This window comes from Bufo bufo, chromosome 9 (assembly GCF_905171765.1).
Source record: "Bufo bufo chromosome 9, aBufBuf1.1, whole genome shotgun sequence".
Lineage (NCBI taxonomy): Eukaryota > Metazoa > Chordata > Amphibia > Anura > Bufonidae > Bufo > Bufo bufo.
The window spans coordinates 35,408,016-35,421,472 of NC_053397.1; the positions used below are offsets into that span (position 1 = coordinate 35,408,016).

At 44.6% G+C, this 13,457-nt stretch overlaps 1 protein-coding gene across 1 annotated transcript in view; it reads left to right on the forward strand.

The window, feature by feature from the left end:
* Nucleotides 1-13,457, forward strand: part of DNAH12 (dynein axonemal heavy chain 12) — a 124,427-nt gene that overhangs the window by 55,851 nt on the left and 55,119 nt on the right. The window contains exons 24-33 of the mRNA XM_040407665.1: nt 617-736; nt 1,966-2,122; nt 2,224-2,396; nt 2,539-2,691; nt 2,790-3,029; nt 4,498-4,743; nt 6,309-6,428; nt 6,547-6,656; nt 9,060-9,240; nt 11,349-11,489. Of these exons, the coding sequence (XP_040263599.1) occupies nt 617-736; nt 1,966-2,122; nt 2,224-2,396; nt 2,539-2,691; nt 2,790-3,029; nt 4,498-4,743; nt 6,309-6,428; nt 6,547-6,656; nt 9,060-9,240; nt 11,349-11,489 (1,641 nt within the window). The remainder of the gene's footprint in view (nt 1-616; nt 737-1,965; nt 2,123-2,223; nt 2,397-2,538; nt 2,692-2,789; nt 3,030-4,497; nt 4,744-6,308; nt 6,429-6,546; nt 6,657-9,059; nt 9,241-11,348; nt 11,490-13,457) is intronic.

Genomic DNA, 13,457 nt, shown 5'->3' on the forward strand with positions numbered 1-13,457 from the left:
AAATGTGAAGCTACAGACAACATCCACAATGTTCATCAAAGCTAATTTAGTATTTTAGAATCGGGCGAGTGATTATATGGCATCCGTGAAAGATGTGTGGATTTTGGATATGTAGCCAAGCAGCAGATCCTCTTAGAGCTGCATTGTACCGGTGCATTCACGCCGTGCTTGCATTATACATCAAGGGTATCCATGGGCCCTCATTCACTTTTGGCCTTGATGTGCTAGTATGGGTCAGTATACCTTTTTTCCGCTATATGGAATATTACAGTCTGCGGCACTATTTCATGCAAAGGTGTAAAATAAAAAGTGTATACTGCATGGTATACTATTTTATTTAAATATGGAAGCCTGTGACCACCAGATGGTTTATACAGTGGCATCAATCAGAGGTAGACACTGGAAAATTGTCATGATGTATACCTCCAATGGACACCATAAATGCAGCATGAAAGCACCCTACCTCCATTAGACATATATTTCATGTCAATAACGAGGAAATATAGCTGAATGTTAGGCATGGGATTGTACGCATTGTGGATGTCCTACATAACATTTGTCAAGTTGCTTCTCTCTTAAATCTCTTTTATCAGTACAGTTTTACCCCTTCATATAGGCATATCCAGAGACTGCAAGAAAAGACTGGGTGAGAGAATGGCCTGGGCAGGTTGTGCTCTGTGTCTCTCAGATGTTCTGGACAAGTGAAGTGCATGAAGCTATTAGCAGTGGCCCAGAGGTACCGTTTAATGTTCTTTTGCTAATTCGAGTTACTTCATTAACATATGACATGCTTTAGAGCAGGCATGCTCAACCTGCAGCCCTCCAGCTGTTGTAAAACTACAACTCCCACAATGCCCTGCTGTAGGCTGTTCGGGCATGCTGGGAGTTGTGGTTTGGCAACAGCTGGAGGGCCGCGGGTTGAGCATGCCTGCTTAGAGTCGTGGCCTACCTTTCATAGACAGGCTATGTGGCTGCTATGGGACCAAGGTAGGAGGGGGCCTAGCACTGAACTGCTTCCCAGGGGAGTAAGCTATTGGGTTTACCAAAGTTGTGTTTGCACTCGGGCACTGTAGTTTGAAGGGTCCTGAAAGGTCCCTCTTAGTGGAGTAGCTATTGTGGTAGCAGAGGAAGCTGCTGCTACGGGGCCCTTCCAGGAGGAGGACTGAAAGATTGCATTGTCGGGGCCCCCTCAACAGTATTTTACAGTGACAGTATATACCGTGACATGACATTTAGTATATTCGTGTAGGAAATGGATAGAGCAGCTGCCCGGCCAGGTCTGAGGGGAGGAACATTCAAAAAATATGCTGTGGGGCCCAGTCAGTTCTAGTTAGACCACTGGCCCCTCTGCCTCAAATATGAAGGCTAGTACTACGTGTTATGGTTGGGGGGGGATTTTTCTTCGGGGCTCTGGAGCTTCAAGTCGCACCTCCGAAGGCATGGTCACTTCATGGCAGTTTTTTAGCTCCTATAGTAGCCGTATAGAATAAAACTATATGCTTTAAGGTTCCCCTAGTAGTTGCTGCAGAGTTTTATAATATAACTTCATGATTATATGAAGGGCAGCAAAGCATTGGAACTCTATGTATGAAAACCAAGCCTACTTCATTTCTCCTGCAGAGAAAATGCTTTGCCGCCCCCAGTACATTCAGATGTTTCCCGGGGGTCACAGGAGCAAGAACTAGGGCATTCAAATGATCTCCCCAGATGCCCTTTTTATAATTAGGACAAAGTGCATAACATACAAAAAACAAGCAGATGCCCCTTTTTGAAAGGGGTCGTCGGTGATTTAGACAACTTCTTTAGATTTAGAGGACAGTAGTATATACAGTGTTATGGAGTTCTCACTTGAGGGTATGACCCTATAATCTTTATGTAGGTCCTTTCTCGAGACGCTCACTTCTAATGCATGTTTGATGTACGTTTGCTTCCCAAAATGATTTTACTGTGAACATCTTCTTCTAGGGCTTAAAAAACTACTATGAGAAGCTGCAGCATCAACTAAATGACATTGTTGAACTTGTAAGAGGCAAATTGTCCAAGCAGACACGTACCACCTTGGGAGCTCTGGTCACCATAGACGTGCACGCCCGTGATGTGGTTATGGAAATGATAGAAACAGGTTTGTGAAAACATTTTGCTCATATAGTGAAATATATTCTATATAGTACATGTGGTTACATTTGACTCAGTAGTTAACTATAATTTTAACGTATTCCTCAGGGGTCTCGCATGAAACAGACTTCCAGTGGCTTGCCCAACTGCGGTATTACTGGGAGAACGAGAATGCGAGAGTGCGAATCATTAACTGCAATGTGAAGTATGCCTATGAGTACCTGGGCAACTCTCCACGCCTGGTCATTACTCCTCTCACTGACCGATGTTACCGGACCCTGGTATGATATGATGGGCCAGGCTCGTTAAACGTTTTGGCTACTGCGTCAGATATTAAGTTCAATTATGTGAAGAAACAAAAATAATATGGAATTTATGTTCTTGCCATTTCATACCAGTTCTTCTCACCTTTCTTCTTGGTAGATTGGTGCCTTTTATCTAAATCTGGGTGGAGCTCCAGAAGGTCCAGCTGGCACAGGAAAAACGGAGACAACCAAAGATTTGGCCAAAGCCCTGGCCGTGCAGTGTGTGGTCTTCAACTGCTCAGATGGCTTAGACTACATAGCAATGTCAAAGGTATAGACAGTTTTTATGCTCTTCCAATATAGACAATGGACTAGTCGATTGCAACAAATACTCAAGTGAACGTTTTCAATACATTTTTATTTTTTCAGTTTTTCAAAGGACTGGCATCGTCAGGAGCATGGGCATGTTTTGACGAGTTTAACCGTATTGAGCTAGAGGTATTGTCCGTAGTGGCTCAGCAGATTCTCTGCATCCAGAGAGCCATTCAGACAAAGATGGACATCTTCAACTTTGAAGGAACAGAACTGAAGCTCAACCCAAATTGCTTTGTAGCCATTACCATGAATCCTGGCTATGCCGGACGTTCTGAGCTACCAGATAACCTCAAGGTAAAGGTCCCTGGAAAAATCTTTGGGTCTGAACTGTTCTCCTACTAATGAAATGTGGCACTGATACAGAATCTTTATTATAAAACATTGCACCTTGCATAAAGAGGCCAAATTTAAAAGGGTTCACTGGGCTTTTAATATTGATGACCTATCCTCAGGATAGGTCATCAATATCAGATCGGCGGGGGTTTGTCACCCGACACCCCTGCCGATCAGCTGTATGAAGAGATGGTGCGCGCAGTGTGCACGTGCCGTCTCCTGTCTCTCTTCCTCATCGCGGCTGCTTTGCCATAGACATAGCAGCAGCGAGCGGGAAGAGAGAAGGGAGACGACACATGCACACTGTGCACGAATAGGGCCATCAATATTAAAAGACGGAGAACTCCTTTAATAAATCTAACATTTTGTGGTCATAGCCATGCCACAAATTGCCTATGGATCCTCCAAAGTAGAAACCGTGTTATACCTAGTTATCATTAGACAGCTAAAAAAACTATAAGATTACATAGTCGTTAAAGGAATCTGTCACCACATGAGCATTACTTCAGATAAGGAGTCCAGATCCGTATTTTCTATTTGCTACTGCCCACCCCCATCCCAACCACCTCTGTGAGTCCGCTTCATTATTGTAGCACAGAACAGCAGTCCAGACTATATATTTCATACCAGCTTTTAGAGCGGAAAGCAGAGGAACCGGGGAAGGGGGGGGGGGGATGCACCACTCCTTAAGCTACGTTCACATGGGTCAAAGTAATCCGGCAGGATAGAAACTCATGCACGCTGGACCACATTAACTATAATGGGATGCGATGGAAGTCCGGCTACTCCCCGGCATACCACCTGGAATTCGGCCAGACAAAAATTGCTGCACTCAATTGTTTCTGTCCGGCCAAATCCCGTCATATATGCAGGGGAGCAGCCAGATCCCCGCCGCTTCCCAACGGGGTTCAGCAGGCATGCAGTACTATTCATGTCATACTGCAGATGATAGTGCAAGATCATGGTAACAGATTCCCTTTAAAGGGGCTTCATCAGAACAAAACCTTCTATATACTCTGTAATAGCATATGAGGATACAAGTGGATACAACACACTCCTCAGTGACAGGCGCTGCTCTCAGTACATGTCTGTAATCCGTGACCCACAAAGGAGTCAGACCAACATCACAACGCGTTTCAGTCCCGTGCTGGTGATGCCTGATGAAGATTCCGGCATCGGATTGAAACACGTTGCTTCTTATCAAAAAAAGATAACGGTTCTGAATTCATACATTCATTCATTCAATCTGTCCAGCCCGATTATGTGTAATCATTAATGCTGATTGCTGCCACTTTCTGAATTTAGAAATATTTTAGATTTTTTTAAAATTTTTGGTAGCATTTCTTTTATTGTTGCACTTTACAGTTATGAATATTTCAGTGTCATTTGATTTCATTGATTGATTGACTCATTTGGTTTTGCATTTCAGGTTCTTTTCCGTACTGTCGCCATGATGGTTCCCAACTATGCCCTGATTGCTGAGATCTCCCTTTATTCTTATGGGTTTCTACATGCGAAACCTCTGTCCGTGAAGATAGTAATGACTTACCGTCTCTGCTCTGAACAGCTCTCATCTCAGTTCCATTATGATTATGGGATGCGTGCAGTAAAAGCGGTGCTGGTAGCTGCCGGAAATCTGAAGTTAAAGTTTCCTGATGAGAACGAAGATATTCTTGTAAGTTCTGAACTGTTGCTTGATATTTTGGATGATTTACCCATCCCATAACAGATACCAAGATGGATTTATTATTATTAATTTATTATTATTTATTATTATTTATTTGAAAGCATCGTTAATTCCATGGCTCTATACATCTAAGAGGGGTTACACATACATAATATAAAAAAATACACATACAACAAGCATGAAACTGTTAACAGACTGGTACAAAGGGGCAGAGGACCCCGCCTGCGAGAGCTTACAATCTACAAAAGGGCTCACAGCATTTGTGTACATTACAGTCATCTCTTCCTCCCTTCTTAAATGTTAAGGGAACCTGTCACACTTAAAGGGGTTATGCAAAAATGGGGGGGGGGGGGGGGATAGGGGGCATTTAACCGGTAAGGGAAGCATACTTACCTGCTTCCTCGCATTGCCTCCCTGCTCCTTCTCTTCCCTGCCTGCGATGTTCTGCTTCGCTCCCTCGCTAAAAACATCTGGTTTGACGATCACTGGCCACGGCGATGACCAGCTCCCTTTACGTCTTGACAAATGGTCACATGACACAAGGGAATCTGGTCACCACTGTGGCCAGTGATTGGCTGCAGTTGGCGTCGAACCAGATGTTTTCAGCGCAGCAGAGCATCGCAGATTGGGAAGAGAAGGAATGGGGAGCCAGCTCTGGGAAGCAGGTAAACAATCTTCCCTTTACAGGTGGGTTGCCAAAATCCTCCCCTTCCCCCTCCATTCTTGCACAACCTATCTACCATGGTGTCTGATCTGCAGCCTGTTATAGAGCAGAGCAGATTTATATATATAGTTTCAGGGAAAGATCAAAATGATGAACAAATTCTGCAAAGAAAGTCTATGAAGACAAAGGTGATGGGCGAGTAATCTAATATTTAGTATTGTTACTGTCTCCTGACAAGTCAGGTCTAGTAAATTATTATATTAGTATATCTAATTTTACAGCTCTGTTAGGGTCCATTCACACATCCGCAATACACCCGGCCGGCACCCCCCATAGAACTGCCTATTCTTGTCCGCAATTGCGGACAAGAATAGGACATGTTCTATTTTTTTCCACAGCCGCAGACCGGAAGATCGGGGGCGCGCTCCGGAAATGCCCCATAGAGAATAAATGGGTCCGCACCCGTTCCGCAGAGTTGCGTAACGGGTGCGGACACATTCACGGACGTGTGAATGGACCCTTATCCTGAGGAATCCTGGAAATGTATGAATACATTGACAACTGGGTGTGACCCTTCTCCAAATGTGGGTCCCTACACCGTATGACATACTTTGCGCTAACTGAACAGAGTAGGTAGGGATGTGGCAGTTGACAAAGGGATTGGTAACACCCAGTTGTCAATTTATTCATACATTTCCAGGAGGAATCACAGAGGAATGACACAATGTAGGGTTCTAAGAAAAGATGCTCCAGATTTATTATTTCAGTATTTGCTAACACATATGTCAGGAGATGTGACAGATCATCTTATAAGGGGTTCTTCAATTTTAATACTGTATGACATGTGAATTATGCCGTTGGTTTACTCTTTTTTCCTCTCACTATTTAGCTTTTGCGGTCAATTAAGGATGTAAACGAGCCCAAATTTTTGTCCCATGATATTCCTCTGTTTAATGGGATTACGAGTGACCTGTTCCCTGGCATTCAGCTTCCAGAAGCCGACTATAAGGTACAAAAACAGAGTCTTAAGTACAGTTTTTATATGGAATTACAAGGATTAATTATCCTGATTTGTGAGATCCACTGGAAGCAAACTGTGCTGAAATAGTGGCTTTATATCTGCACAGGATTTACTGGAATGTGCCCATGAGATCTGTGCCAGGCACAACATCCAACCTGAGAAGGTCTTCCTGGAGAAAATGATCCAGACGTATGAAATGATGATCGTGAGACATGGGTAAGCCTTCATGTATTTTATGCCTCACGGTTTACACCTCATACAATGAACAACACTGTTGGATGTGTGCAGTTTTCCACTCTATTAGGCTACATGCACACGACCGTATGTGTTTTGAGGTCCGCAAATTGCGGAACCGCAAAAAAAAAAAACGGATGACATCTGTATGCCATCCGTTTTTTGTTTTGCGGATCCATTGTAGCAATGCGTAAAACGGACAAGAATAGGACATGTTCTATTTTTTTTGCGGGGCTACGGAACGGACATACTGATGCGGACATTTTTTGCGGACCAATTGAAATGAATGGGTCCGCATCCTATCCGCAAAAAAAACTGAACGAACACGGAAACAAACAACGTTCGTGTACATGTAGCCTTAGGTTATATAATTAGTAGTCATATATTGTCAGCCATAACATAAGAACCTAGTAAAGTCCGCTGCTTAGGTTTCCCTCATGCTGCCAAAGCAGCTCTGACCCATCAAGGTGTGGACTCTGCAGGGGTCCTGTAGTATCTGGCACCAACATGCTATCAGCAGATCCTTTACCTCCTGTAAATTATGAGGTGCGGATTAAGAACTTTGGAATTTGGAGCCTACACCTTGAACTCTTTGTTATGTTCCGTAAACCATTCCTGAACAATTTCCGCAGTGTGCCTGGGTGCATTACCCTTCTGAAAGAGGCCACTGCCTATAGGGAATACGACTGCCGTGAAGAGGGTACTTGGCCTGTACAATTTATAGGTAGGTGGTGCCTGTAACATTCAGATGAGTGCCAGGACCCAAGGTTTCTCAGCAGAACACTGTCCAAGGCATCGCACTGCCTCTGCAGGCTTGTCTTCTTCCCATAGCGCATCCTGGTGCCATCTCTTCTCCAGGTAAGTGACGCACATGCACCCGTCCATCCACATGATGTAGAAGAAGACGTGATTTGTCAAACCAGGCCACCTTCTACTATTGCTCAGTAGTCCTCTGCTGACTGACTGTTCACTTGCTGACTAACATAGCCTACTCTATAACAGGTGCCATTGTAATAAAAATGTAGAACAGGACACCATAGGTTTTAGTCTTGCTAAATATGGAATTTTATTCACATAAGTTTGTTCAAATCCGTGCAAGGAACCGCTTTGTGATCAATATATAGTGGAAGCGCAACATTTCGGGTAGTTAACCCTTCATCAAGCATTTGTCAGGTCCACATAATGGACACTCTAGGCCAGTGATGGTGAACCTTTTAGTGACTGAGTGCCTAAACTGCAACCCAAAACCCACTTATTTATGGCAAAGTGCCAACACAGCAATTTACCCTGAATACTACAGTCCAACATAGTATATCTTCCATGTACTTATGATTTAGCTATAATATCCTGCCTACATTCAGTGCTCTGCCTGTGCCGTTCATAGTGCGCCGCGACGATGAATGGCAGGAAAAGTCTAATGGATATTGGTACAGCAGGGTGCGGGTGCCCACAGAGAGGGCTCTGAGTGCCGCCTCTGGCACCTGTGCCATAGGTTCACCACCACTGCTCTAGGGGTATATGGGTAGAACAGTTCCTGGGAGAGTCCTTTAGCTGACTGTCTCCCGGTGTAGCAGCATGTAAGTGCCTTTCAATGTTATTCATGTCAGGCTACTTTCACACTTGCGTTCGGGGTTCCGCTTGTGAGTTCCGTTTGAAGGCTCTCACAAGTGGCCCTGAACGCATCCGTACTGCCCCAATGCATTCTGAGTGGATGCGGATCCGCTCAGAATGCCTCAGCCTGGCTCTGCTTGGCCAAACAGATCCGTCCAGACTTACAATGTAAGTCAATTGGGACGGATTAGTTTGAAGTTGACACAATATGGTGCAATTTTCAAACGGATCCGTCCCCCATTGACTTTCAATGCAAAGTCTGGACGGATCCGTCTGACTAACTTTCACACTTAGATATTTTTGTGATATATAATGCAGACGGATCCGTTCTGAACGGATACCATCGTTTGCATTATAGGAGCGGATCCGTCTGTGCAGATACCAGACGGATCCGCTCCGAACGCAAGTGTGAAAGTAGCCTCACCCTGTCACTGATTTTGAAGGGGTCTTCTAGAGACTTAGATATTGAGGACCTATTCATTGGTAGGGTCTGACACCCAGCTCTCCCACCAATTAGCTCTAATTGAAGTACCCCGGCACTGGAAACTCTGCTTCCAGCTCCATCAACAGTATAGGATCCATTGCCGACAGCAGCTGATCGGGGGGGGGGGGGGGCTATCAGCCCTTCTCTGATCTGATATTGATAAACCCTCCGACCTACCCTTCAATGTTATGGCTGATCAGTTAGTGAGATCCGTGAATCATTTGCTTGTTTTAATACCAGTGGTTCACTCAGTAGATCAGTATAACAAGTTATGTGTTTCTCTTGGACAGTTTTATGCTGGTCGGAGAGCCGTTCTCAGGAAAAACGAAGGTCCTCCACGTCCTCGCCGATACGCTTTCTCTTATGAATGAGCGAGGGTGCGAAGAAGAAAAAGTTATATACAGGACAGTGAATCCCAAGGCCATCACTATGGGACAGCTGTTTGGTCAGTTTGATCCAGTGTCACACGAGGTATGTATATCATCACATTGCTTACAACCCTTATAATAGTATTTCCAAAAATTGGAAATATAATTAGGGATGTGGACATCATCGAGTGGGTTCCCCAGGATCTCCTCTGAGCTACACTGGAAAGCCAAGATATTGAAGGACATTATGTGTCTTGTAAAGGGGGAATATTAATCGCTAATATTTATGCAAATATCAATAATTAATATTCATAAATGGGAGGAGCCATCTATTGATGACTCCGCCCATTTATACCTTTTTTTAACAATAACACAATACTTTCGCTATGCTTTACACTAATCACTACGCTAACTGCATGCGCCTTACTAACTCGCCACCGCTAACAAGTACACGCTACACAAAGGGTACAAATATAACGGTATTTATTAAAACATAATACACTAAGCACGCAATACACTAACAATACACAGCACTACAAATATACAATCCTAAACTACACTACACATTCCCAATTCCACCCATCAACTAACTTTACAGTTCACACATACACGTATTAGCAGACCACCCGCCTGGCTACTCACTGTCCCTACGGGGTACAACGAGGGTTAACGGTGGTCTTACAGGGGTGTAAGTAAACCACAAATACAATCAGGGGCACAGGATCAGGGAATCAGGGACAAGGGTGAACCAGTGACATCAGGGGTACAAACAAGGCACAGTAATAGGGATACCAATAAAGCAAGGGTTTGGGGGAACAGGGTGCCCAGTAGGCAAGGGTTAATCAGGGCCCAGGGTTAATCAGGGCCCAGGGTGTGGATCAGGGAATGTAGGGGTTGCAGGCAAGGGACCAGGGGTAATAGGGTTAACCAGAGGAGAGATCAGTAGGGGATCAGGGGATATAGGGTTAATAAGGGGAGTAATCGTTGGTGGGATAGTGGGGCGTTGGTGGGATAGGGGTTTGGGAAGGGTTAATCAGGGATACCAGGGGTAACAGGGTTAGGATATATGGGAGGGGGTACAGGGATAGGGGATGTGGATCGTTGGTGGGATAGGGGAATAGGGGTTAATAGGGGGCGATACTTATGTTCCAGGGGGGGTCCCGATCCTCTCTCCTCCTGGGGAGGGCGGCCTTGAGCGCCGATCGCGCTCTCCTATATCGGGGGGGGGGGGGTCCAGTCGGGCTCTTCAGCCGGAGGAGGGGGGGGGGGGGGCGCGTTGTCCTGAGCGCCGATTGCGCTCTCAAGGTGGGGGCCCCGATCCTAACTCCCTTTAGTGCCGGGGCCGCCGGATATTTATCCCCGGCGGCCCGCACTCCCGCGCCGCGCTGCCCACCAGGGGGCGCGCGCGTGCCCATCATCCACATGGGCCGGCGCAGTGATATGGCACTCTACATTCCAGCCAGCGAGATGTTAATTTCGCTGCCGGAATGTGCATAATAGGAGGAGGGGAGGCTTCTCCCCTTCTTCTATCATGTATAATTGTCTCCAGCGGCGCTGGCGACAATTATATCAAAGGGCTCCGATTCTGTTGAATCTGAGCTCTTTGTATCCATCAGGATGACCGGACCCTTGTCCGGTCATTCTGATGCAATTAGCCAGATTGCATCGGTGTGAATGCTTGGGGGACATTCACACCGATGCACCTGGTTTCAGGTGTAGGAGAGGGAATATTGTAATGGCACATCCATGCACATGTATAAATAAATATTAGGGACATCTAAAAGGGGCACAGATTATATAAGGGGGCACAGGCCCCTACATTATAAGGGGGCACAAGCCCCTACATTATAAGGGGGCACAAGCCCCTACATTATAAGGGGGCACAAGCCCCTACATATATTAAAAGGGGTCACATGTATCCCACAGGGGCCTCCATGAGCCCCTGTGGGCCACTAAGGGCAGATGTGCGCAGATGCTGGGAACATCCGCGCACATCCTCCTATAACGTGATTAATGCATGCATATATATCATACATGCATGCACGTGTTTGCATGCATATATGTATATATATGCATGCGTCTCAACCCTTCCTCAACATGTCTCCAGGTCCTTGTTGTACTGCGTCTGCATTAACAATATGTTCATTACAATTGTGATCTTTTATGAGAATATTTATGGGCAGTTTTACTGATGCCTTTTATTATTTCCAGTGGACTGATGGAATAGTTGCAAATACATTTCGTGAGTTTGCATTATCTGAGACCCCGGAAAGAAAATGGGTTATTTTTGATGGGCCTATTGATACTCTATGGATAGAAAGTATGAACACAGTGCTGGACGATAACAAGAAGGTAAATGTCACTTGGCAGAAACTTTACATTTTCATCCTTTTGTGTTTTGACCACCAGTAATGAGCCTCATGCAAAATAAGAAATAGTGATAAAACAGTGATGTATCTATCTATCTATCTATCTCTCCATCTATCTATCTATTATCTATCTACAGTGGGGGAAATAATTATTTGACCCCTCACTGATTTTGTAAGTTTGTCCAATGACAAAGAAATGAAAAGTCTCAGAACAGTATCATTTCAATGGTAGGTTTATTGTAACAGTGGCAGATAGCACATCAAAAGGAAAATCGAAAAAATAACTTTAAATAAAAGATAGCAACTGATTTGCATTTCATTGAGTGAAATAAGTATTTGAACCCCTACCAACCATTAAGAGTTCTGGCTCCCACAGAGTGGTTAGACACTTCTACTCAATTAGTCACCCTCATTAAGGACACCTGTCTTAACTAGTCACCTGTATAAAAGACACCTGTCCACAGAATCAATCAATCAAGCAGACTCCAAACTCTCCAACATGGGAAAGACCAAAGAGCTGTCCAAGGATGTCAGAGACAAAATTGTAGACCTGCACAAGGCTGGAATGGGCTACAAAACCATTAGCAAGAAGCTGGGAGAGAAGGTGACAACTGTTGGTGCGATTGTTCGAAAATGGAAGGAGCACAAAATGACCATCAATCGACCTCGCTCTGGGGCTCCACGCAAGATCTCACCTCGTGGGGTGTCAATGGTTCTGAGAAAGGTGAAAAAGCATCCTAGAACTACACGGGAGGAGTTAGTTAATGACCTCAAATTAGCAGGGACCACAGTCACCAAGAAAACCATTGGAAACACATTACACCGCAATGGATTAAAATCCTGCAGGGCTCGCAAGGTCCCCCTGCTCAGGAAGGCACATGTGCAGGCCCGTCTGAAGTTTGCCAATGAACACCTGAATGATTCAGAGAGTGACTGGGAGAAGGTGCTGTGGTCTGATGAGACCAAAATAGAGCTCTTTGGCATTAACTCAACTCGCTGTGTTTGGAGGAAGAAAAATGCTGCCTATGACCCCCAAAACACCGTCCCCACCGTCAAGCATGGGGGTGGAAACATTTTGCTTTGGGGGTGTTTTTCTGCTAAGGGCACAGGACAACTTATTCGCATAAACGGGAAAATGGACGGAGCCATGTATCGTGAAATCCTGAGCGACAACCTCCTTCCCTCTGCCAGGAAACTGAAAATGGGTCGTGGATGGGTGTTCCAGCACGACAATGACCCAAAACATACAGCAAAGGCAACAAAGGAGTGGCTCAAGAAGAAGCACATTAAGGTCATGGAGTGGCCTAGTCAGTCTCCGGACCTTAATCCAATCGAAAACCTATGGAGGGAGCTCAAGCTCAGAGTTGCACAGAGACAGCCTCGAAACCTTAGGGATTTAGAGATGATCTGCAAAGAGGAGTGGACCAACATTCCTCCTAAAATGTGCGCAAACTTGGTCATCAATTACAAGAAACGTTTGACCTCTGTGCTTGCAAACAAGGGTTTTTCCACCAAGTATTAAGTCTTTTTTTGTTAGAGGGTTCAAATACTTATTTCACTCAATGAAATGCAAATCAGTTGCTATCTTTTATTTAAAGTTATTTTTTCGATTTTCCTTTTGATGTGCTATCTGCCACTGTTACAATAAACCTACCATTGAAATGATACTGTTCTGAGACTTTTCATTTCTTTGTCATTGGACAAACTTACAAAATTAGTGAGGGGTCAAATAATTATTTCCCCCACTGTATCTATCTATCTATCTATCTATCTGTCTATCTTTCTCTCAATCTATCTATCTATCTATCCGTCTATCTATCTCTCCATTTATCTATCTATCTATCTATCTATCTATCTATCTATCTATCTATCTATCTCTCCATCATCTATCTATCTATCTATCTATCTATTATCTATCTATCTATCTATCTATCTATCTATCTATCTATCC